This window comes from Strix aluco, chromosome 31, assembly GCF_031877795.1.
Source record: "Strix aluco isolate bStrAlu1 chromosome 31, bStrAlu1.hap1, whole genome shotgun sequence".
Lineage (NCBI taxonomy): Eukaryota > Metazoa > Chordata > Aves > Strigiformes > Strigidae > Strix > Strix aluco.
The window spans coordinates 3,594,314-3,621,234 of record NC_133961.1 but is presented as its reverse complement, the minus strand read 5'-3'; the positions used below and the strand labels follow the sequence as shown (position 1 = coordinate 3,621,234).

Here is a 26,921-nt window from a genome sequence, read left to right as displayed (position 1 = left end):
TACGCGGTGTTAGCCAAACAAAGCCTGAGCATTGTTACTTTCATTAACTATATGATCTATACATATATTTATAAATCATCTCAGGGGTGCGGTCACAGGCCGAGGACACTGGAGACATAAACATGCCGCGGATTTTCACTGTGATGTAAATCACCGAAACCCACATTTCAGCTTCCCAGCGAGGTGTGTGAGAAGAGTGCTGTTGTAACTTGGCCAAGGGCAGGCAGGTCAGGCTTGGGCCGCTTTAAAATGAAGGCTGTAAAGATCAAAGTCAGGTTTGGTAGGGAGGATGGGTTGAAATGAGGAACCCTCAGAAGCAGAGGAGCCAGCTGAAGGCAGAGGTGTGGTGAAGGCTGCGACAGGAGGGAGCAGGAGGAACAGTGGGGCCATGCGGGCCGGCCGAGAGCAGAACCAAGGCTGGAGTAAGAAGAGTGAGGGACAGAGTCTGGGTCGGTGACAAGGGTGGAAAACCCAGCAAGGGGCTGCAGGGCACGCTGCCTGCGGGGCACACGGCATTAGCTCTCTTCAAACCTCGCTTCTCTCTGCCAGCCTGACAAGCTCTGGGAGCGGACCATTCCCTTCCAGCCTGCACGGCGAGGAGGTACCCAAGGCATGACTGTAGGTCGTTACAAACACCCGTTAATACCCGTGAGGTACAACACAGTTAACAGAAAGGATGTGTACTCAAAGCTCCTACCTCCTCAAATATCTCACTTTCCATCCTGCCTGACTTTTTGCGAGCTGCAGTAAATCCCATAAAGCTTCTGCTCACTGCCATTAGGACAAAGTATTGACTAAAATGTATGAATGTATTAACGGTCCTCACAGAAATATATTATTTTATTCTCTGTATCAAATCGTTTTAATCGTAACGTGATAGCTGAAGTGAGAAGACAGCGTTTCAGTAGCACGTCAGGATAACAGCGTTTGGCTGTCATCACACCACTAACAATAAATGTAGTAACAAAAGCCGTTGTTTTCAGAGAGAGCTGCAAAATGTTCCCTGACGAAAACTGCTATATTGAATTTCCCTTGTTTGGCCTGAGGGGCGTCAGAAGGGATGTCAGCTTTTCCCAGCTCTGTTACTGACGTCTTGGGACACGGCGACACGAGGAGACAAGATAAAAGTGCAGTTTAGACAACTGGAGACCAGTGATTGCAGAAAACCCAGCTGTTTAAAGAATGAAACTGTGCTTTTAACAAATTAAGAGACTTGACTGCTTTGAATATTCCTGCTGGTACAAGTTGCTGCCACTTGGAGTAAAATTAACCTCTAACCTCCCATGGCTTTAACTGTCGAGGTATTAGTATGTTCAGTTGTTACTGTGATCCTAGCCACTAAGCAGCACAGAAATCAGGAGTTCTAGTTCAACAATACTTTTTGTAATTAATAAAACACATCCTGGCGCAGGTTCAAAAGCCTGAAAAAATGTTTTTGTGCCCCACAAAATAAATTTAAAAAAAAATTTTGGGAAAAAAACCCCTCTTTGCGTGTACAGGGGAGCACTTTGTGGATGAAAGGCAGGAATTTCTGTCCCTCCATATGGCCCGTGTCGAGCTGGTGGCCGAGGCGGTGCCGATGGCCACGTGTGCTGTGCAGCCTCCCAGGCAACGCTCCAGCTGTGGGAGCAGAAACGCTGTTGGCAGGGGAGTGAGGAGAGGATTCCCCCACTCCTCCTCGGGGAGGCCCAGCGTAACCCATAGCCCTCTGGGCATAGGATGCTCGTCTTGGTTTTCCTCCCGTGCCCAAATGATTTTTGCAAGAGCTGGAGAAATTGAATTATTTCAGAGACTTTTCCTATCCTCTCTCAGATTTGGACAAAACTGATCACAAACCTCAAAACTAGCAAGGGAGGGCTGACCAGCAGGCAGCACGGCCACAAAGGCTCTGGCTGCTTTGGAAGTTGGGCAAGAGGGAAACCTTTCCTATGGGTCGAGATTAAAAATCTTAAATCAGTGCCACAAATAGAATCTTAGCACTGCTGAAGGATTTTATTTTCCACTTCCTTCTGCAGCTAAAAACACTGCAAAGCATCCAAGTATTTCAGCAGAATAAATTTCCTTTTTTCCTCTTTTTAAGCCTATTTGTAGAAATAACTGTAGTCTAGGGATTAAAACAGAAGTTTCTTGACAATTAACTATCAGACTTAAGTAACCAAATCCTGCAGACTGGTTTTTACTCAGTCTCTAAACCTTTTTGGGGACTTGAGACAAAAATTACTACAACCACATCAGTAAATAATAGGTGAGTGACCCCAGTTGAAGCCCTGTCTGCTGAGGGGATCCAGTGTGGCACTAATGCTGACAAGCAGAAAGAAAAACAAGCGTAACCCCACCCCTGTCAGATGAAAGCCCAAAGCCGAGGAATGATCTTTGTAACACCAGGAAGAAGTTTTTCTAAGATAAAATAGAGCCACTTTGGTCTCTGCAAGGGAAGTGAAGCCAGGAGTTAACTGATGAGGTGGCCAAAAGAAAGATTGATCAGTGCAGAATACAGGGACGTTACAGAGAAGCAGCCGATGCTCAGGCCGTTTTATTCTACCTGTGTCCTGCGTCCCACCAGCAGTGTCTTGCTCCATCGCTGCCCCTGCCCCGAGGCCTGGGAGGATTTCTTCATGCTGGCTTGTCAGCCCGTCCCAGGGAAGCAACCTCTTCTCTGGCACAAGCTGCGACGGCTTCACTGCTGCTGGGGAAGTGCAGATATTGGCAAATTTTGCCTTACACGCAGCGTCAGACACCTTCCTAGTGCCATGCCCGCTGCCCCCCCTCCCCTGCGCAGGGGTGGGTGTCGGTGCCACGTCCCGGCTGGCTGCGTAACCCAGGGAGCCTGCAGCCCCCCCACCGCTTCCCAACAGAAACCACCACCTGGCAATTTTAAATCCCTCTTCCATCGCTCCCACTTGCTTTTCCCAAAGAATGGAGGAGGCTGCATCTTGTGGCCCCCCTCCTTTCCAAGCCCCCCCGGCTATTTCGAGCTGAAGGCATGCCATGCCAGTGGGGCAGGCTGCCTCCCCCTTGGCACAGTGCAGAAACCCAGCATGGATCTGCCTCCAGTAAGCAGGACGCAGGGAGCGGGGGGATACTGGGAACCAGGGAAGTTCTGCAGCCTTACAAACCCGGCCCCAAGCTGGGACTGTGGGTTGTGTACCTGAGCCACTACACCCGCTGGCAAGTCACAGAATCACAGAATCATCAAGGCTGGAAAAGCCCTTGAAGCTCCTCCAGTCCAACCATTAACCTCACACTGACCGTTCCCATCTTGCTGAGGGAATGGCCCTCTGGGAAGGGCCAGCGCTCCTATAGCCAACAGCTGCTGAGCCCCTATAGAACCCTCACAAGGTGCTCTCTGGCATGCCAAGAAGAGGAGATGATACCTGCAAGATCTCAGCAGAAGTTAGGCGCAGGGAGGACAGGCCACTGAGCTCCAGTTTAAACAAATAGCCCCAGTTGCTATGGAAACCTCAAGGATGGAAAAGAAGCACTTTGAAAACAAAACACAGTGAGGCAGATTTCATATCCACTCTGAAAAGGTTTATGACCAGAAAAGGCAAAGTGGGTGTTAAATGCTTTTTAGCTAAGTCAATAGTAGCAGTGCTTGGAAAGGAGGCATTATGGATTCGCAGCTCCTACCATACCTCTTCTCTCACAAACCCCAGGAGAACAGTCTTCTGTGCTTTGCCAATATTACAGTATGAAAATTCTGGTTTCTTAACCTCTTCCTGGCACCCCACCTCCTTCTACATTACTACTGTAGCTATAAATTACTATATGTAGCTATACTAAGCCCATCAGTCACAACAAGTAGAAAATACATAGCTAGAATTAATCTGACACGGGAGGAATAAGATTATCTACAGCTTTAAAGCTAATAAAAACTGAAAATCCTGACTAGGGTTTTCTTCCCCTTAAAAAAAAATGAAAGAAATACAGCAGAGGAATGAAGGAACTTTGCCATGGATTTTAAATGGCATGTGCTCAGATCAACCTGGTGTGGCCCAACAGCACAGTGTTCAATCAGATACACTCCTGTCTCGTCAGGAGTTTGTGCTTGAATATTCAGGCGTTCTGTGATTAAACGCTCATTGCAAGTAGCATGGAGACAGAGTGATTCCTGGCACTAGTATGGTTAACTAATAATGTTATTGTTTATATAGGTGTTAAATAAATGAATGGTTACATATTGTTGATGGAACCAGTCGCCCTTTTGTTCAGGACAGCTCCATCCTGCGTGTTCCCTCAGGGTGGCAGGCCACCATCCATCCTCACCAAAGACAGCTTCCATTCATCTGCTCCTCAGCACCAAGCCTGGTGGTGGTTATTTTGGAAAAGGTGATGGTTATTTTGGAAAAGGTGATGGTTATTTTGGAAAAGGGAATCTTAACAATCTGTTTGAAAGCCACAGACAATGAACGGTTTTGAGGAATGCAATTTTTCAGCTGTTCCAGGAAGAAACACACATACTCTGCTGAAAAATAACATTTCAGAATGAAGCAATGGGAAAAAAGTAAAGCCCCAGTTTATATCTTCTGCATAAAAACAATCGTCACACCTGCAGCAGGGAGCATACGAGAGGTAACTAGACATAAACGTGAACAAAGGACAACGGGAGGAGAGGAGAAAGGAAAAGGCTACGAGAGGCAGTTTGGGAGACACAGGAAGAACACAGGGAATATGGAAACTAAAATTCAGAGTGCTCTGTAGGCAATGCAGCTCTCAGCACCTGCTCCGCCACCTCGTACGGACAGACTGCTCCATGCTTAGTCTGGTGGTAACAGCAGAACCAGGCAACACCCCACCCCCCATCCTCCCCATACCTTTGCTTTCAGATAAACAATATATTTTACTCTAAATTAATATAATGTATTCTGAGTTTAAAGCTTTTTCAAAAAGCTTTTTGGCTGGGAATATTGTACTGTCAAAACAGTGCTAGGAAGGCAAAGCCTTGTAACTGGAAAAGAAATCTTTTGGGTAGCATTATTAGAAATACATTTTTTAAACCCATATAACTAGGGGAAAGGTTCCTCCAGCTATCTTTAAGTTAAAGAATGGACCCTAACTACATATTTACCATTCTGAATACGTTACCTCTGCACCTGACTCCAACAGCAGAAACAGCTGAACAGTAGCACTAGAAATTTTCCAGTTGCCCTGGTCTCCACTGAAGAAAACCCTTTAGGTGCCATAAGACCACCACCAGGTTCAAGGCTTCTCAAACCTCACTTTTGCACACATCCAGTTTGAGAACTCTAAGAGTGCTTGCAGCATTCAGGAACAAATTTCTACCTACAGGAAAAATGTCCCTGCGGGAAGATCTCCTGAGGAGATGTGGGCTGGAATCTCCTCTGCTCTAAGCCATTTCCTGCTGTCCCGGCAGGCAGGAGGTTGCAATCCGCTGCCACCTGGCTAGGTGACTTTTTTGGGAGGAGGTGGGGGGAGGAAGGAAGGACCCACAAGTTCCCAGCTGACAAAGAAACTTGACCTCTATTGCCAACTGTTCCCCTTGCAGCCAGGGCACTTGGGACAGGGGGAGGAATGATGCCACGTGCCTTCTCCCCACTGTCAACCAGATTTGGATATAAGCAGCAGCACAGTTGACACATGGGAGAGAGCAGAACATAGTAGACACCAGCAACAAAAGGGTATCACCCCAAGAGAGCTCCGTCAGATACAGCATTTCTCTTACAAATCATTTTATTGTTGGGAAGGAAATCTTGGTTTTCTCCCGGATCAAAGGAAGTAAAGAAACTAAACCACAATTTGCTACCATTATAAATTAAAACTGAGAAAGGAAGTGAAAAACTGTTCTTCCATAACAGTATCAGCCTCCAGGGCCCCACCATCAGTTACGTGCCACAGCTTCACTGAATTCAAATGACTTGCAATTTCCGTAGGCTGAGATTTGGGGGTTTAAAAGTTTCTGTCTAGTCCCCATCTCCTACTCTCTCCTGACACTCCTGTCCCACCCGAAATCACTGGAAGCTACAGCTTCGTTGTGCTAAAACCAAAAAAGAAATCAAGAGTTTATTAGCAAATTCCAAAAGTCATGTTTTTCATCTCTTTGTGTCTATTTTCCTGCCTATGACACAGACGTAACGGTTTCAAGCCAGCAGGGATGAAGGACTGATAATACTCAAGCAATGGGCAGCTTTGACCTGGCTGATAAGGCTCGTGGCTAAGGCGTCTCTGTTGCCTGCCTTGTCTGTCTTCTCGGCACGGATAAACAGTCAGGATAAAGTCTGACCGCAGAGTGCGTAGCAGAAGCGAGCCTTGACCCTCTGTTCTAGTAGACATTAGTATAATTCAAGTAGTTATATAAACAATGAAACTGATTGCTTCATTGGAAAAGACTTTGCAACCTACAAATGAAAAGCAACGCACTACCCCTTGGTGAAATGAGTAATACTCGGAGATCATCATGAAGTGCAGCTTTCTCCTTTCTGCACACACAGCACACACACAGCTGGCTTTACATAAAAGAATCCTGTCTTGTCATTACTTAGAACACCGATCACTACTTGGGGGGAAAGCGGAGACAAGAAAAACAACTGCTCACTGAATCTTTCTGCTCCAGTCGGTACCTCTCAGATCTTCCATGTGCCTTGTGTTCTTTTAAGAATGAGCACGGTTTTTTCACAAACTTAAAGCCTGTGATTTAGTATCATCCAATAGTGTATCATTTCTGAAAACAGAACAGCACTGTCCACGTAACACAGGCAGTTTCTGATTGTCAAAGATCTTCATAATATCAATTCGTTTCCCCACCAGATATTTCACAGAACTCTGTTCCTTTAAGGCTTCCTTTAAATCTGTAGCAATTCACAGGCTCTGGATCTGCTGTGGGTTTATATCCCGCAATGCCCAAAGCACCTCTTCACTTCCAAACTCCATCAGGTTCTGGATAAATGATCCTAAAGGTCAAGTTTATCCGTGCATCTCTAGAATGATATTCCTTAGGCACTCGATGCTGTAAGAGGCATTAGAAGGAAAAAACAAAACAAAACAAAACATGAGCTTGTGTATTTAAAATACAGGCAATCAAACAATGTAAAAAAACTTAATTTGCTGTGATGGCTTTTTATTAGCATTTCTAAACATTTAGGTAAGGCAAAAAATTCATGTTCAGACTGTTCAGGGCCACTGAAAACAAAAGACCTTTTGTAGATTACTGTAGGCTTGTTAAATTAAGTTGCGACTTTTTTATATTCCAAGCTCCTAAATTGATTTTGCTCTTTCAGCTCCAGGTTGCAGCTTTCATTGCTGAACTTTAATGCTGGAACATCTGAGCTGATTCCTATTACATCACTTAGCACTTGAAAGAAAACCCATTGTTTCTGTGGGTGCTTTGAAATTCTGCAGCAGAAAGCAATATTAATGCGCTGGGAAACAACTCTATCACTGCAAGCAGAATGTGCCCTACCTTTATGGGAGTGCCTCCTGCATATTGTACTGCAAGGAAAGCACACAAACGGTGTCGAGGAGTTCTTACCTGCCAGTCCTCCTGGGTAGCTCCTTCCATCAGCAGCAGAGTCCCGTGATCAAGTGGGATCCTTAGTCTTTCCACGTAAGTGTAGTCTCCATTCTCTTCCTAAAAAGAAACGTTAGACACTGAAGAAGCAGGCACGTGCATTTGGTAGAAAACCAGTCCTCTTAAAAGCTGTGAGGGCAGAGGGGGAAAGTTAAGCTCTTACAAGATCAAGAAGTCTGACTAAACTTCTCTCATTACCGTATTTCATAAAGAGTTCAGGAGCCGAACATTTTAAGGATGGAAGAAGCTATTACATCTCACTGCCTGTATGACACAGGTAAAGCTCAGCAAGTTTCTACATCTAGTGCAAAATTCTGGAGCGAGGCTGTGAACCTTTTGGCATCATCCACTCCTGAAATAAACACTTCTGCCTGGAGACATCCTGCAATAGCCACCCTGATTCCAACAGTTCATCAAAAATACACATTTTCCTTCTATTCTGAATTTGTCTGGTTTTGCACATTACATGTTGGTATATATTACCTGCTAGATGAAGAACTTTTCCTATCCAAAAAAAAAAAATCGCCTCTTCCGATAGTACCTTGTAAAACAAGTTGTCTTAAACTTTATCATTACTAAGCAGAACAGACTGCTAAACTAGAAGACAAATAATTTGTGAACTTTTGTTAGGCCTTCAGATTACGTACAACTTTTTTTACGCATGAATACAGCAAACAGACATAGTAACACCACAGTATTAGTCTCACACATCAGTGGGAATAGCACCTCTCCATTGCTTTGCACTATCCCTTCCAATCTGAAATCAGAATAATACAGTGCTAAGTCAAATTGCTCAGGGAAGTTTATCACGCCAACACAGTTCTCATTGTCAGTCACGACGGTAACATCCTCATGAAATCACACCATGAGTGACATGAGCTATCTTCCAGAATGCCATGTGGGCAGGTATTCTAATGCTCTATGTAGTCCTTTCATATTTTTTGATTTTAGCCTTCAAGAGCTGCAGGAAAAAATTGCTGCAAACCTTGAACAACTTCCATTTAACATCTTGCCTTCACGTTGGCACTTTGATTATTTTGTTTGAAATGTGAGTAGGAAAACCAGGATGTCCCCCAAATACAGAATGGCAGTATATATCTTGTGGTTTATAGCTCTCTATTGCCAGCTTTGCAAGCTGGCTGGGAAGAATGGAAAGCAACTCTCTGAAATGAGGAATTCGGGGAAGTTTCAGATAGGAAGTCACCTACAAAATACGGGGATTACTTTAGAGAGAGGGGGAGTTGGAGAAATATTTTAATTGGTGTTGAAAGGGAGGGGACTTAAGAGGTCTTTTATTTTTAAGTTATAGAAAGCCATAGATAGCTCGAAAGTGTTAAGTGAATAATAAATGTCCTCCACTGGGAAAAGACTATGACAGGTTCTCAGTCTCTGCATTGTACAAGTACAGGGTTAACCTTGTTCTGAGTGTACGGCATATAACAAACAGATAGCCTGAATGCCTGCTTCTTATTGTACCACTGCCTCTAGAAGCAGAGATACTGGCTTTTATCCAAAGAGATCACCAAATCAGTTATTTGTTGATGAAAGAAAAGCCAGAGATCACAATCACTACAAAGAGATGAGAAAAAAATAATAAGGCCAGGTCTGAGCTTCTAAAGCATGACAGTGTTCTTGTACGGGACCTTAGACAGTTGTTGAACAAATGCTTCAGATTTTCTATTTTTTAATTAGTTAGGCAGTATCTTCTCTTCCAGTGTTTTATAATGCTTACTGGACTCCTAAAAATCACACTTACTGAATGTTTAGGAGGAGGCAATGCTCAGTTATTTCAGACCCAGCTGAAGGGAGCAGTTACTCCAGACTCAACAAAACCTGCTACTACCAGAGCCACATTTGTCTCGTAAAATGAAACTGTACCTTGGAGGGGGAAGGAAAAAAAAAATAAAGAAGGAGATGAGCAGTCACAATTTATGTCACTTGTAAGAAGCAGATCACAAAGAAGCTGGAAACAATACAGGACAACTGAGGCTGGGAAAATGGAATTATCACGCTAAGATTTAACCCATCTTGAGGTGCAGGTAGAGTGACAAAAGTCCCACGTTTTCTGAAACACAAGTTACAAGATCTTCAGGAACACCAATAGGGCTCTGCACAGACCAACAGAAGAAAACATTAACAGGTCATAAAAAGGCAAACTAGTCTTCTGAGAGACATTAAAAAGACCCAGTAGCTCTCATCCCACACATTTTAATGCTTTTACAAAAACCCCCCACATTTTCAAAAATGTTAACAAACTTCCTTAAAGCTTAATTGTGCAGTGGCCCAACTTGATGCAGGTTTGTCTTTTTTAAAGTTCATGGCTTGCTGAAAAACTCAAAATAATGAGGTAAAGTATCGACTACTGGGAAAATTATGTCCTGGACTTAAAGTTCAATTTTCCAAAGAACAACTGGGAGTGTGTGTATGTGTATAAAAAAGACGCACAGAAAGAAGATCGCAAATCCTCTAAAAGGCAAAAGAGCTTGGTTGGGATCAAATCCATTCGTGATAATAAAAAGCATCACTTACTGTAACTGACTACTTGTGTGCACCATTGCCACTTTCTGTCCCTGCCTGGGACTAGAAGTCACAGTGTGACAGAACAAGGCTGCTGCTGCAGCTGGCAGCACTGGCTGGCAATTCTGGATTTGTGCGTTTCTTGGGGATACCGAAGGGCCCAAGGCACTCAGAATCACCTGTAATATGTATTCTTTGTAAGGACAATGCAAACCATATTTTTAAGCTTCTAGAATTATTAGCCATTTATCTTGCTCTGTTAAAAGTACTGTGTAATGCCAAAAATGTTCTCTTAAACTTCAGAAGAAACAAGATAAAAATTTCAAAAACAGGTATTATAAACATGACTGCTGATGAAAAGCAGAGAAATACCATTGCACGGCTGTCTTCTATTTCACAGGATTACATCATTTCACTTTGTGGATGGACAACAGCGCACTTATTTTTATCTCTTGCTCATCTTGATTAAAAAGGAATTATTCCAAGATAAATGATTTAGGAGAAAACACCCTCTTGGCTTAGAAAAGCCAGTATGTAAAAGCAGCAGTTACTTTTTGTTTTACATGGGACATCTCTGAGCTTAGTTTTACTCAGAAAAAGAGATTTTTATGTCAGTTGGATTTGCAGAGCCAGCAAAGTTAGACAAGAAGTTTCTGCTGTCTTACATGTCGTTACCAACACTGTCCACCAAATCTCGTTTCACAACTTTTATCTCTAGAGCTGATGTTAGACATACAGAAAACTCAGTAGGGTTTCAGAGGTCAAGAAGTTTACGAAGGAAATTCATTCTTGACATCTAAGGAGGAAAAGACTTTTTTTAAATACTGTTAACAAACATGGGAAGAAATGCACCAGGTATCCTTTATAGGGTCACTTGGTAACTCTATATATGTATGACAAAACCAGCTGCTTCCAAGAACAGGTCTAGTAAAGCAAATGCTCTGCTTCTTAGTACATTAGAATTTTTATAATCTTGAGTTGCACATTTAATACAAGCTCTACACTGTCCAAGTACGCTGCCTAAAACCTTTTTTATCCTTCATTCAAGTAACTACAGTTAATAAGTAAGGAAAGTTCAGCATGAGTTGATGGGAAGCTGTGAATATAAAATCTGTAAGTATTCCTGGACTTCATCAAGGTTTTTTTCTTAAAACCGTATCAAAATCAAAAAGGTAAGAAAGAGATCTAGTATGTATCAAGGTATTTTTCTTAAAACGGTATCAAAATCAAAAAGGTAAGAAAGAGAAAAGATCTAGTATATATAAATCACCTCAGTTTGTTTCTTAAGTCTCAGGCAAGTTTATTGAGATAGGAGTAGGAAATGGGTTCTGGATAGTGTGGAAGCATCTTCTATTATAAGGAAAAGTGAATGGAAACATCCTGTAGAAGAACGTATAAATAATAACGCAGTTATACAAGCACATGATGCAAAATTGTTTTCAAAGGCTAAAGTCGGCTGCCTTCATGGAGAATGCTGGCTTCTAGTCTTCTGCTTTACCTATTTATCTATTTATCTTTATAAAACTTCTAATTTGGGATTTTTCAGACTTCCATCTTGCTTGTACCCCTCTTTTCCAGTTTACTCTTCTACCAGCAGCTGTGGAAACACCCTCCTCCACAACAAAGCTGTCTCATCCATCAATACTTTTTTACCTGTTTATTCTTACTATCTTTGACAAAATCCTCACCGCAGCTCTTTTACTGATTCATTGAGACTGAGTATCAGTTATATTGCCCTTTCCACACGTAATCCACTTGCCCGCCTACACAGGACTATCTTTAAACTCCCTCAGCCTTTCTGCAGCTGACCTAGCAGACTGCAAAGCGAGGCAGCTCTAAAGCACTCGCATATCTTCCTCTCTGCTTGTCTACAGCTGCTCAAGTCCTGCCATTACTGGTGGACAACACCTCCTCCTCTGCAGCCACCGCTGTCTGCAAGTCTCCTTCACGCAAGTCTGAACGTTCAATCCTCCTCGTTCTGATCCAAGCCTCTGTTTCTACTCTGCTCCATATATTCCCATACTCGTATGCAGTTAGGCCTGTTAGGACACGAAGGGTTATTTTTCTGCTTTTTACAAAAAGTACTAGGTGATCTTGAACTTCTGCTAGAACTGCTACTCAAGGACAGAAGGAAAGGACTGTGTTTTAGTGTTTCGTTTGAAGGACAGACCCATCCAAAGGCAGATTCTGAGAACACCGTGAACATCCTGCTATTATCTAACAGGCGTGTGAAGCTCCCTCCCCTCCCCAGCACCCCTCGGTTTCCTTGGTTACAGATGGAAGAGCAGCAACCTGGCAGACAGCTTTCCAACTCCCTCCAACTCCTTCCACAGCTCACACAGCAGTTCCTTGGGCAACTACACCCCGCCGGTCCCCATGGCACCCAGGGCTCTGCTACGGAGCACCTCCCAGTGGGACGTGGGAGCTTAGGGGGATGTTAAATCACCCTCCACCCCTGAACTAGCATTTCACACTCAGCTTCCAGAAAGACTTAACCGGGTAACCTGGCATCAGCTGAGCTGAGCAGTAATAAGCAGTAGTAAAAATGGTAGCGAGACTGTATCAGAAAGACCCATCTAACACAGCAAGATCAGTTCCTCTAGAGAAGGACGATTAAGTCAAAAATCAAGCGGGACAGGGGCCTCGAGGCTGTGTGGAGAACAGGAGGAGGTCACAGTGGTGCAGCGGTGACAGTTACGCTGTGGGCAAGCGTGAGAGGACTTGTTGACTAAACCAATAAATTGTGTGTGAATTGTGTATGAATCACAGCTCTAAAACAAAGCATTCGCCTCTTGGTTTTGGTGTAGGAAGGAGCTACAATGATGTGGGGGAACAAGAGGCAAGAAAAAGTTTAAGAAATTTACTGGAACTAGAAGTAGAAAATAAAAGAAACCAGATCACTCCACTGCAGACTTTGAACTACCAAGTAGGCATCCAAAAACCCCTAGAAACCATTTAAAGCAAAGGCAAAGTATCAGCTACAACCACACAACTGGTCCAAATAAACAGAAAAGGCAGTATTTAGAAGAAAGAATGCTTAAAAAGAAAAATGCCAGCGGGCAAAGGAAAACAATTTCTGGCATCGTGTTAATTTCCATGAAAAGTCTCCTTAATTCCAGTGGGGAATTTACTCCTGAAATGTATTTGTAACTTTTTTACATGCACTGGGCTGAAATCTGAGTAAGAATGATTTCTACTTATCCACAAGGGATGCTTGTTAATTCAGATTCAAACAGGCTGTGCATGCCTCTACACTCCTTCACCATCTATTACATGATGAACACTTACTCATCCATTACAGTACTCACCAAAAAAGAAAAACAGCGGCCCGAACCTTTCCCTCCCCTCACCCTAGAACAATTTTCAGCAAAAAACCCACCACTTGCACCTAAACAACTTTTTTTTTTTTCCCCAAGTTAAAATGCAGAGTGACAGAATGACCTGTATAAATGTCACCAAATTCCCACCAGACAAATGTCAAAATTCAGACAAACATGCACAAAAAAGCCAACCCACCAACATTACTGATCTTCTTTGCAGTTAGAGAAATAGGATTTTATTCTCTAATAAGTTCATCCACATTTCAAGATACAATATGGAAAATATTTGTACAGATACTAACACGAACTGGTCTCTCATCTAGTATTCTCCAAGAGCACTACAAGATGTTACCTGACCTGCAGTACATACTGTACCCACTACATGATCGCACACAGGCAACTGCTTTAGTTTTTTTTCCCAGTACCATTTATCCATAGTGAGCTCCTACCACAGTATTTCTCATCTTCTATTTTCATTACATCTTTCCATCTTTCATCTCAAAATACTTAAAAGCACTCACAAGAACAGAGGGAAATGAAGGCCTTTGAAACTCTAGAATCCGAAATACTAGAATGTTGGCCCTCAAAGGGGTTTAATTTTGGGAGGAAAAGGATTTACTTTCTCTACCTCCTCAGCGAAGACTAACTCTGGAAAGCCCGATGTACTGATACTGGCAGATTACAAACCAGGGAGAGCCCGAATGCCTGTGATGACTGTTAATCCCTTTTCTCTAGACTTCACTCCTCTTCCTGTAACTTGCTTTTGAACAAAGTAACGATCAAATACCTACAATCAACTTTAACTTGCTCTTAATGAAAGAGAGAATGCTACACGACAATAGAGTATGAAAATTACTTCTTTGGTGGTACAGCCTGAAGGGTTGTAATTTCCATCAGAGCCTCTTGTAACTCCCACTTGGCAAAGCATCTAGTGTCATAGGATGCTCTCAGAAAAACTGCAGGCTTTGGGAATGCGCAAAGAATACGTAATGTCTGCCATGTAATTATTAAGTACGAGTTCCCTTAGGCACACGATGCAGTTAATAGCAACTTATTCAAAGATCACTCTGCACATGGGGATCATACCTTAGAAACAGGTATGTCACGCTTGCAAAAGGAATACACTTCATAGGGAGCAAGACTCAGCTAGTCAAAAATACCAGGTCAGAGGCACTGAAGAAAAAAAATGAGGAGAGCTTGAGGGATACATCTATAGAAAATCATCCATCTCAGGAAGAAAAGGGAAGAAATCGTGCAGTACAGATCAAAGAAGGCGGCCAATTATGAACAGCACAGACTGAACTTCCCCCTTTGCTCATAGTGGGTGTCTTTTCAGAAAATAGAAAACAGAGCAAAAGACATCTTGCTTAAGAACTGGGTTTGATTTTTAAGAGGGAAACTGCAAAGTTTCTACTGAAATCTAAGTGGCTTGGATTCTGACCCACTGAAGGGGAACACATGCACTTCTAGAAAGGAATCCAAGCACCCTTTACAGTTTCCCAGAGGAATGAACTTTCCAGCTGACACTGTGTTACCATCACAGCATCGAAGACCCGTACTCATGCTATGCCCACTCATGTAATGCACTGGTTACGCGATCTCATGCTCAGGGCCCAGGATTAATTCACTTCAGACAACAAAGAATTTACCAATTGGAGAAGTGGTGAAAAATACAAGTTATTTATTTGTTTTCTGGTTCAAATTCTGACCTTTGCTGTTCACAACTAGGTGACCCAAGGTGACTCCTGATGAGCAGACTTCAGTACGTCAGCATACAGTTTTCTACTAGGCTGATAATCACCACCTTTGCTTTCTGCATTACTTATTTAGAATAAATAGCAACATAAGCAGACAGCAAACTTCTTCCCAAAGTTCTTAAAGACTACCCACGCAGAAATCTGAAGCAGGATAGCCTAAAACGAGGCCTGTATTCTCAACACAGGAACGTGCAATTCCTTTACTTGGATAAACATGAATTGCAAAATTTAAGCTGGCTTGTAAACACAGCATTCCCGAGCACAGCGTTTTATCTAGAAAGAGAATTCACTACTGAATCACCAACTAATTCCTGAAAGGATGTTCCACACACGCCTCCTTATCAAAGTGAAGATCTCTGTTTAGTCTGTGAAGTATGATGTGACAGTTTGCTATTTGATGGAAAACAAATGAGCTCCTTCCCTCTGTTCACTGTCCCTCAATCCGAACACACACAAATCAAAATGCAAACATTATTAAGAGGATTTTTACTTACAAGAGGAGTCAGAGCTACTCTTCATCCTACGTACACTATGCATCACACAATGTTTGCCCAAGTTGAAGACAATGGTATCAACTCTTTGGTTCATTTACACAGTGAAAGTCCCCTTCCACCATCACTGATTTTATTTTAAATAATGGGAAAGGCCCTTATTTGGGCAGAAGAGTGCCCAGATTGCAATTTCACTGCAGCACTACACTGCTGCACATCATCAGAGCGGTCCCATTCTCATCCTCAAGATGTCACATTCCATGCAACAGATTTCTTGATCCCTACACTTATTCCACAGAAGTTTAAGAGTTGGGCTTTCATTTACTACTAAACACTTTCAGTAATGAAGTTTTCTAAACAGAGGGAAAATACCAAACACGTCAGTAACTATCGGACTCTCTCAGTGTGGTATGAACACTCACCGGGGAGGGTTTCTTCCTCATCTCAAAGGTCCGGGTAGCACCAAAGCTGAGCGAGGCAATGACGGGATTTTTTCCCAGCGATGGTTCATCGTCACTGTGCCAGTCTACGCTATCCTTCTCATTTCGGTAGAGGTTGCAGAGAAGAGAATTGAAGGTGTAGCCAGTGAACTCTTCAATGCGCCCCTTCAGCATGGTCAGCAGAGGATGCCACTGCAGTCAGCACAGCGGGAGCAGGGTAAATACAAAGAAAGCCGGCCAGAGCAGAGAGCATAAGGCACAAGGGGAAAACTACTAAGAAATAAAATATACTGCACTGTAATCACTGAAATCAAACGAATGCCTCTGAACCATTCTGGTTATATTTTCAGTAAAGCCGAGGAATGGGCTTTCTGAGAAATAGGCGTATGTTACCTATCAGTCAATACTAAATCATCTCTTAAACGTGTGAAGCCAGTCTGTTTTTCATACTAATGTAGCCAGCCACCCCAATTAACTGAAAGTAAACTCACCGAGTGAAATCTGCTTGAACTGACCATAGATAAACACGGAGAGTTCTTAACTAAGACAAAAAGCGCGCAACTTCCCCCACGCATACCTGTCTCTGGCTAAGCTAGAGGAGTTTAACGCAGGGGTCTGATAACATCTGAATTACCTGGCCACTGCTGGCGGGCACAGTGCACCCAGAAAGCTGCAATCAGTGACTAAATGACACGCTCTCAGGCTGGCCTAACACCCTCACAGCGTGGGGGTCTCTCCCCACTGTTAGTACAGCTTGTTGAGCACAACTCACCACCTCTTGGGGCTTTGACTTCGACACTGTAACTTCTCAGTGGTTCACAAAACCAGTGTCACAGGCTCTGAGTTTCATCCCTGCCTTTGCTAACATCTGGCCGAGCCCACGACCCACGGCAGCTCTGCACACTCCATTGCAACTCAGTCCAGCGAATCATTATTTAATATTATAAACTTACATCATGACTTTCATCTGTCAGAGTGCTTTTAAGTACTATGTAAGTATCTAAAAAAAAAAAAAAGCCAAAGCAATGTAGGCCAGAATTTATACAAGCAGAAACACAAATCAAGAGAGGATAAAGAACTAATTCCAAATCTCCCAGTGCATCACTGGCAGAAGAAGGAGCAGACAGGAGGAATTATCTCCTAGTATCCACCTCTAATAATCGAGCCTGCACCACCTTCTTTCCATGCTTACCCATATTTAAAGGGTTTTTAACCTATTGGCTACACTGCAGGGGTGTTAACATACCATCTTTCTCTATTAGGGGTATTTCTAGCCGAGTCATCCCTTCAATGACTAAGCATCACGTGAATAATTAATTATATATAAACATAGCTTGCAGCTATGGGACATGTAGGGAACTCAGTAATACCACCCAAAAAAAGGCTATAGCTTGTAACTGGGCTGCCTGAATGTGGAGTATGTGCAGGACATACAATGCAATGACAGAAGAGTCCAACAAGAATTACTGAAAGCACTTTTCAGTGACCAGCTAGGGCTGGATTCCTTCAATTCCTATCACAGAAGTATTTATTACTAAAAACGTTACCATATGGAGAATTTTACAATTGAGTGGCAACCCCACTACAAACCTGCAGAAGTAGCTGTTGAAACATTACTGTGTCACCAACTACATCACTGCTTACAAAGAAACATTTTTCTAACATCAAAATTCATTCAAGCATGAGCACTGGATTATAGGTAGCAGTGCTGCAATCACACCCAGTCTTAACGAACAAAAAAGGAGGGGCACAAAGCTAATTACTCCTACAGAGCAGGCATTCAGGGCAGGTAATTGGTTTTGGCCAAGCTGTGCACTAAGTTACATTTTACTCGGGGTATTTTTGCGATATAAACCCTACTCTTCAAGTTAAGGACTGTGCTCTTTACACCATCCACTGCTTCTTCCAGGCTGCAGGAACTCCCACCCACAAAGCTGAGAGCAATGTCCAAGTGTCCGTGTGCAGGCTGTATCTGCCTACGGGCAGTTTCCAGCCGTGGTGGGGCTGGCTCCCAGATATGCAAGTTGGCCAGTGCATCTCACCTTTTGCTGGAGTTTCTTTCTCTCAGTAAGGAGAATTATTCAGGGATAAAAGATATGATCAGCACGCATGACTGCTTTAGGCCTTGTACCTCTTGGATGAGAGGAGCAAGCCAGTGGCCCAATGAGTGCTAACCCTGAACTTAACCCAAACTGAACTGAAACTGTGAATTCAGGGTGTACAGGCTCTGTCCAACCTCTGAGCAGCAGTGGCTTCCACAACAGGCAATTCTGAACTGGATTTACATCATCAGTGTGGAGCAGAATGATTTTGCAGAGGCACTTCCAAGCCCTAAAGCCATTCAGCTTCCAGAAAAGTCCATTTAAAATAACATTCCACGAATGAGTGAAGAAAAAAAGTCTGGTTTTCCACCACAAACTCCACAGGTAATGGAAATTTTGAACTATGGTATTTTTGAGACTACAAAATCTTCACAACTCATCATGTTAAATGCCGCCTTTCCACTTTTCCCAAACTGAGCTTTGCTAGGAGGTACCCGCCTCCGGCAGCAGTTCTGGCACCTGGGACACTTTTCTCTCATGCTATCCAGCCTTCAACAGCCACAATTAATTCATGGTTCAGAACACTGCAGCCTACTGCCATGGAAATGTCAAACAAAGCAATACCGAGAGACAGGACAACAGGCTGGAAGACACAGAGAGAGAGAGAGTGAACATGAACAAAATGTCAACAAGTCACTCAGAAGGTTTTTTAACCCTTCCAAAATAGCGTGGGAAATTCCATCATACAATTTGGAGTTGCTGGGCAGGCAGGTTGTGTGTGAGAATTCCATAGCATCCACACAGGAATCGGCAATATGCAAAAACTCTCATTTAAGCAGTGCTGAATCTAAGTGCTTCTGAAAGTAACTATTTCAGAAATTGATATTGCTGTATCTTTACAACAAAAAACTCAGTATGACTGTGTACACTACAATCTCCCATATAAAGATGCACAGAATAAGTCACACAGAACAATTCAGGGTTTTGTCCAAAGCTACAGTGACCCAAAAGCAGAACTTTAAACTCCGAAGTGATCATTTCCTTTTGCCAACGTTTAGCAACTAAATCATACTCCTCTCAATCCACTCATAATGCTTCTTTTATGAAGTTGTCCACACTCCACTAGAATCCACTGCTGATCACAAATGAAATGCTGATAGATACTCTAGATAAAAATAGAGGATAGAGGGAATCTTTGTCTCTCAATCTCTGCAAAGGATTTCTCTGTAGATGATCGTAAAAGAAAACTGTAAGCGTGTACATACATTTGGGTTTGGCTGCATTGTTATCCTGGAGTACGTGTAAGGAAGTTCCCCGTACCAGGAGGTAAGCCTTGGCTCCTCAAAAGATATTTCTAAAAAAAGAAAAACAGGAAGACTTTCTCAGTCGCCTTATCAAAGGGCTTGAAAATGGAAAGGTGATGCAATTCTGTCAAGAAACTTGATCAAAAAGGGACAGTCCACTCACCTAAAGTTAAATAGCAGCCCCTTAAAATCCTCAGCCTTACCTAATGAACTCAAGTGAAGGAAGGAGATTATTCCAAAGCAGGCCTGTCTCCACAAGGGGAATTACCTTACCAAAATCTTGGAACCACATTAACTTTCTCATCCCTATGCCAGACAGGGACAAGTTAAAGATAGCAAAATTAAACTGAAATTTTACTGATAGTTCTGGCTTGTTTTATATTCTCCTGGTTCCAGTGCCCAAGGCGCTGATGTAAGTTGCAAGACGTATCCGCTGGAAAGGATGAAGCGGAAAGGACTGCAGCATCAAGGGACACTACAGAAGCAGAATGTAGCAAGGCTGGACGAGCAATATTTTGTCAAATATGTGTGTGCTCTGCGCTGCAACACAAGCATCAAGTTAAAAGTACTTTCAACTTCTGAACAGACTATCTTGGTAGCTATTTCTCATGCCTGACAGATAACATTCTCCATTATATGGTACCTTCACTGCAAGCCAATAAACACAAATGTTGAAGACATTTTCCAGCCCTGTCCAGTAACTACTCCGATATATTATCTTACATCCGTTCCTGACTGAAGAGAAATTTAGCTAGAACAGGTGCCCCTTAGCGAACAAACCCAGAATAGCAGTCTCTTCACTTACCACATATTGGAACTAACAAGCAAAGACAAGGGAAAAGAAACATGCTCTGCTGGGATTTTCAGTGAGAGAGGCAAAAAATATTCCTGGTGACAGAAACGTCAAAGAACAGAGTTTTTGCAGCATCGCTGGGAGACAGTATGAAGGGATGGAAGCACAGACTTAATCTAAAAAAAAAGAGGGGGAAAACGAACTGGAGATGACAGGGGAAGCAGCTAAGTGCAAAGATTTTTAAGACAGGCAGTTTTAATTTGGAAAGATCTCATTTCACTGGCAACAGGAACACGGTGATAGAGATTGAAACATAAGCAGCAGTACTCTTCAGATACGCATGGAAAGCCTGGAAAGAAATGTGAAGGAGTGCTAATATGCAAAATGAAAAACCACGATTAACAATACATGGATTTTGGTATGGAAATGAGCTGGGAATGACCTGAAAAGTTGGTCTACACACTCCTTACCCTGTCTGATGTGAGTTCGCTGACCCCAGGGTATGTCTTGGAGGAGTTGTTCAAACATCCAGTCTGCTTGTTCTGAGTCAATAAAGCCAGGAATCAAATGAATCCTAAGTAAGAAAAAGATAAAGAAAAGATGGAAGGAACACCCACTTCTATATATGCTTTGACAAAATACTCTGATTTCCAGGATTCCCAAAGGAGCTAAGAATGGCTGTAATGCATCAGACCAAAAGTCAAAGCCCAGTATCCTATTTCTGACCACAGCCAAAAGCAGGTGGGAAGAAAGGAACAGAAGGCAGCAGGAGCTCCTGGTGAGTCTTCCCCTCACCAAACACATCCAACTGCTTTTTAAAACCTATAAAAACGTATGACATAACAATATCCTACGAGTCCCACAATCAGCCATACACTGTGTGAAAAACGGCATCCTTCTGCCTGTTATTAACTTCACATCTGATAAATCACATAGCCCTGATTACGGTACTACAATCAACATAAGTAAATAATTGCCCTTTATTCACCGCCATGCCATTCAGAATTTGATAGCCCTTTATCACTACTGCCATTCTATCCTCTCTTTTCCAAGCACAAGAGCCCTAGAGCGTTTAACCTCTCCTATTTTTACATTTTCATATGTACAATTTATATTTTGACTGTACCAACAGCAGCCTTCAGAAATTCCAGCCACTCTGGTGGGCTGCAGAGTAGGAATGCTCTTCACAAGAGTTTACTCTCGCAAGTATTCAATGCTTCAAAGACATGACAGTAAGAATATATAGTAAAGGTACTAAAAGAGAGGCAAAATCTGATTATTAACTTTTTAGAAGTGTATATATTCCAGCAACATATTGTGAAAACAAACTCAAAAAAATGACAGAATAACCCAGCTGGCTGTGTATCTTTTCTCCTTCCAGCTGGTGAAAGCTTTTACTTTTCAAACTGGTATAAAAATTTATTTGCAGCTTTAGAAGAAACCAAGATGAAAGCTTGGAAATAAATGCACAAGGAGTTACTATGTCCTTGGCATTTTTCCCACTATTAATAAAATCTATGAAATTCAGAAGAAAAGGATTAAAACTGATATTCCAGCTAAGACAGCAAAGTAAAATAAAATGCGTTTTAGTTAGTAGGAATCACAGAACAAGTAGGTTTTGTTTTGAAGTGTCCTGAAGCTGAAATAATTAAGGCACAGCAAGTAAGCAAAAGGGACAACCCTAAAGTTACCAAATCTGCCTGAAGTTAAATGCTTTTGTTAAATTAATTTAAAACGAGTCCAATTTACAGCTAAAAGTTTTTGGCAGCTCCTAACTATACAACGCAGACATCACACACGTGCTGACACTGGAATACTGATCCCAATTTCCAGCAGCAACTTACTCTGGATCGTGAAACAAAGGGACATAGCCCCTTCTCCTTGCTCCAGACAAGAACACCAGATGCAGTATGCAGATGGTAAGAGGTTCGTTTTTCTTCTCTTCAGTGCTGCTCAGACCTGTGTAAGTCTCTGCTACCTGACACTCAAAAGTATCTCCAGAAGTTCTCGAAACAGAAGATACACAGGAAGGGCAACGTGCACCTGCTAGACCCAAAGCACTCTGCAGAAACCCACCTTCAGAAAGCTGAGTATCACTGTGTTGTTCAGCAACAGCAAATAACAAGTTTCATCCACTTACCTAGAAATGCCGGTCGGTGCTTTGCTGAGCTCATACACACCAGGCTTGCTGAGGATGTAGAAAGGAAAGAGCCATCAGCTGGACAAACAACAAGAAATTATCTTATGCTGAGCAGCAGGGACTAGACTTGCTCTAAGCCTGGACTAGGGAAAGTTTTCTTTAAAAGAAAAAATAGAAAAAGGTAAGGAATAACGCTCTGGAGATGTCAGAGTGAGGCAGCAAGGGGTGCTGCAGAAGCAAATGAGTTTGTGTGTACTTCCTGCCTCTCATTTCACCAAAGGCTCAATCCACAGTTTTAGGGCTCTAGAGATAAGTAAAAAAGGGATGTCACAGGAAATCTAAAGGAGACAACCATACAAGGCTGCACCCTGATCGCTATGTTTGCATTTATAGGCACACTGAATAAGAAAATTCTACAGAGAGAACTAAACTGAACCAAATTTAATTTTCAAACTCCGTAACCTCACCGTGCATCATCACACCTCGCCACGCTTCATGCCAAAGTTATTCTGAGACAATCCCCGTTTCAACGCAAAGGGGAAGCGATCTATGAGTATCTAGCTTCACTACTTTTTGAAGGAAGTGCTGCTCGAGCTGCCATACCAGCTATATTCCTGGGTAACAGTGAGGAATTTCCAGCATAGTTCACTCAGGGACTGTTCTAGGAATACGTACATTGCTCACCAAAGGAGACACACCTGCAGTTCTGCTGATCCACAGTGTCCAACCGTCCGTTCTTCCTGGCTTTTACAGCTACACCAAAGCTATAAAACCTAGTTAACATGACTTGGACTCTCCTGATTATAAATTCAGTTCAGGATAAAAGGGCTGAAAGTCCACATTTTCTACTGACATTTCTTCCAAAGGCCTTGGCAGTTGTAAGTGGAGAAGGAACTCTTTTTCAGGAGATTCCCACTGACCAGCAAGACAGACAAACCGTACAGAGGACGGTGAAGTCAGCAGTATACTCACTCTATCACACCTGCCTCGGGAACTCTGCGCTCCACCTGAAAGGTAACAAGACAATACATGGGAAATGTTAAAACGTTTAAGTACCTGGCATGCTCTAGCCAAACAGAACTGATTGCCATCTCTGTTGACCCTATACAGCCGCATACTGATATGTCAGTGGGAGAAACATACCTCTGGAACATTGGTAAGCAGTAACAACCCACCCGGCCTCTCCACGCCCCAGAAACTCTCAAACGCAGCTGCCACTGCAAGGCGGTTTCTAACAATCAACTGCCCCCTAAAGGACATTCATTTCTAAATTATTTGGATTATTACAATACTTGCGATTTATCAACTGCAACCAAAAAAAATTCTTATCCTTACATTTGGAAGTGAAAATCTACAGCAACTATATGAGGGATGAACAAATCCCAGGCCCCAGAAGATGAGCAAAACACAAGGCAGACCAGACATAGCAGGAGCTGACACTTTAAAGTTGTCTGCACAGCTTGAGATAGCTGGTTTGTGTTAAAACAAAACCCAAACACCGTAGTTTAATCCAGCCTGGATTATCATGCTGGTTGTCTCAGGGATTTATGCTTCTCTTCTCTGAGTTTAGTGGAGGGCTGAAATGCAAGGAGGTACGGAGTTGAACAAGCAAGAGGGTCAAAATATAGTACTATATAGACACCAGGGCTCTGCCACAGAGACAAGGGAATCTTCCCAGACCATCTCCAATCCTTCCAAGCCAAGAAGACAGCCTTTCAAACACTTCTGGCTTAGAAAAAAGCGTTCAAGAATTTTTTTCCCAAGCAAGGAACTGCCCTCCCACTGCACAGAGCACAATATCCTTCATCTGCTGATGGGGCGTGAAGCAAAGTCTGTAAAACAAACCCCATGCTCTTCCCCTGTAACAAGTAAGACAGATATCCCAACTGAGGGAAAAAACGAGAGCTCAAATCATGCTTAGGACACTGCATCTTTCTAAATATTTAGGAGAACATATTCTTTTGGCTCTCCGAAAAAAAAGTAGTTATGAACAGGTACGCAGTGAATACTCAAAGCTGAGCAGAGGGACTGTAACTTTCTGCTTGCTGTATACGCAAGACAGTTGCAAACTCGGCTTGGTAAAGACCAAAGTTCAGCTCTGCTGAGTTCTTAATTTGTTTTTAAACATGAGACTCAATCTCAAAGTCTGATCATTTTTATCATTTGAAGTTTAATAAAATATGAGCTTCTGCTAGTTACCATGTAATTTTTACCTCTGATGGCTTTTCAAAGACAAATTGCTTTTGAGTGTGAGGCGGATCCTTCCTCACCCATGCTGGTCTGGTGCCTGGCGGTGCAGGGTTGCTGGCCACAGGTGCCTTAGGTGCTAAAGCAAAAAGAGAAAACAAAACGAAAGGATCCCATGAAATGGAATTTCATCATACAAAAAACAGAGTTTGGAAGAACTTATAGAACTGTTCTTTGAAGTACTCTCCTCTGCTTGGCAGAAATGTCGGGGAACAGCCAAACCTACATTACATAAGAGTTAAAATTGCACAGAAACTGGAAATTTTTTATGTTTGTTATTCATAGTCAAACAAAATTAAAAACATCCTTTTATCTGAAAGGATGATGTCTAGAACCTTTCAATTCTACCACAAACACCTATCACATGCCAGCAGAAACTTTCCCAACCAGCTAAACTGTTTCCCTCTGCAAGGTTTTTTTTAGGAAACAACAAGATATTTTTCTGAGAAAAAATACTTTTATTAAAACAAGATTTTGAAACTAGGGAAAAAGTATGGAAGAGCAACTCAGGCATATCGTTTCATGTGTTTTATTTACACATGCAAACAGGCTTAAAAACGGGCCTGAAACAAAGACAAAGTCTTCACTGTGGATAATTCAAAAGTTGGGAAAAATCATTTTTTAACATCACCTTAGGAATAGATGGTAAGAAACATACTTGTGGCAGAGAATTTACAGGCTGCATGCCCAAAATCACTGGCTAATTTTTTTCAGGATTAAAAAAAATCAGCTTGCCTAGGCCGCTCGGTCTGCAGAGAAACGGGGGCTTTACTGGGTATTGTAATCAGGCAAGTGGAACGTGGCGTTTTGACCATGTTCACAAAACTGACCAGTCCTTGGAAGAGTGGAAACCCGCACAGCGCTCCCTTGCCTCTGCGCTCTCAGGTTTAAATGTCTGATACAAACCAGTGATGTCAGCTGCAGCCTTTTCAACTAGCACCCTTTATTTAGTGGGGAAAAGATAGAGGAAGACGCATAATAAGTTTTATGAATAAAAAGTGACTAATAGTTATTACAGAAGTTCGCTCCACCAAATTCTATTTGTTGCATTCGGTTTGACCAGAGATGGGACGCGTGCGCTTGCTTACAGAACCACAGAACCATCGGGGCTGGAAAAGCCCTTGAAGCTCCTCCAGTCCAACCATGAACCTCACCCTGACCGTTCCCAACTCCACCAGATCCCTCAGCGCTGGGTCAACCCGACTCTTCAACCCCTCCAGGGATGGGGACTCCCCCCCTGCCCTGGGCAGCCCATTCCAACGCCCAACAACCCCTTCTGCAAAGAAATCCTTCCTAAGAGCCAGTCTGACCCTGCCCTGGCGCAGCTTGAGGCCATTCCCTCTTGGCCTGCCGCTGGCTCCTTGGCTCAAGAGACTCATCCCCCCTCTCTGCACCCTCCTTTCAGGGAGTTGCAGAGGGCCATGAGGTCTCCCCTCAGCCTCCTCTTCTCCAGACTAAACCCCCCCAGTTCCCTCAGCCGCTCCCCATCAGACCTGTGCTCCAGACCCTGCACCAGCTCCGTTGCCCTTCTCTGGACACGCTCGAGTCATTCAATGGCCTTTTTGGAGTGAGGGGCCCAAAACTGAACCCACTCATCAAGGAGCGGCCTCAAGCGTGCTGTGCATTAGAAATACATCGATACGCAGCTCAACCCGTGTTCCGCATCCAAAATTGCTACAGCAGACCTCGGACATACTTTTTACCAACAAACTGGGTTCGAACACCCGAATTTTAGTCACTTAGAGACAGCGGGCCGCCGGCCCAGGCCCCAGCTCGGTGTGACCCAGCGCGGTGAGGGGGAGCAGCCGGAGCCGCACCCACAGCAGTGGGGGCTGGAGACCCGCCCTGGCCCGGCCAAGCCCAGACTCCCCACCGCGCGTCCAGAGCCTCTCAAAGCGTTCCCGAGGAGGTTTCGGCCCAGCCCGCGTCGCCCAGGACAGCGGTTCTCTCCCTCCGTCCCGTCTCTAAGGCAAAAGGGCCCAGCGCTCCTCTCCCGGCGCGGCTCCGCACCACCGCGGGCCTGGCGGCGGCCGCCGCACCAGCGCCTCGGCCCGGGCAGACGGGCCCTGACACCCGCCCGCTCCCGGCCCTGCCAGTGCGGCGGCAGCGGGGGGCCGAGCCGGGCCGGGGCCCTGCCCGCCACAGCCCAGGGGCCGCCGCCGCGCCCGCGGGCCTCGCCTGCGAGCCGGGCCTTGCCCGTGAGCCGGGCCTTGCCTGCGAGCCGTCCCGCCGGGCCGCCGGCCCAGCCGCCCTGGACGCGGGATCGCTGCCGCCGCTCCGTCATGCCGCCGCCTCAGCGCCGCCGGGGCAGGGCCCGGCCCGGGGCAGGCGCGTCCCGGTGCCCC

The 26,921-nt window shown here is 43.7% G+C and overlaps 1 protein-coding gene across 8 annotated transcripts; it reads right to left on the bottom strand.

Annotated features, from left to right (window-relative positions):
* Nucleotides 1–26,921, bottom strand: ALKBH3 (alkB homolog 3, alpha-ketoglutarate dependent dioxygenase). 8 transcript variants are annotated; one of them, XR_012621215.1, is made up of 12 exons: nucleotides 26,791–26,921; nucleotides 24,543–24,655; nucleotides 23,302–23,336; nucleotides 22,330–22,377; nucleotides 20,660–20,763; nucleotides 19,358–19,446; nucleotides 16,033–16,242; nucleotides 7,487–7,585; nucleotides 6,554–6,964; nucleotides 3,375–3,460; nucleotides 2,543–2,686; nucleotides 1–256 (listed from the first exon to the last, which is right to left on the bottom strand). XR_012621215.1 is itself a non-coding variant. In XM_074809749.1 (9 exons), the coding sequence occupies exons 1-9, from the start codon at nucleotides 26,858–26,860 to the stop codon at nucleotides 6,872–6,874; spliced, it is 861 nt and encodes a 286-aa protein (XP_074665850.1). In that variant the 5' UTR covers nucleotides 26,861–26,921; the 3' UTR covers nucleotides 5,674–6,871. The 8 variants fall into 8 exon arrangements, 2 of the variants coding, with proteins under 2 accessions (XP_074665850.1, XP_074665852.1); XR_012621213.1 differs by lacking the exon at nucleotides 1–256 and adding an exon at nucleotides 814–1,092; XR_012621212.1 differs by lacking the exon at nucleotides 1–256 and having other exon boundaries at nucleotides 2,250–2,683.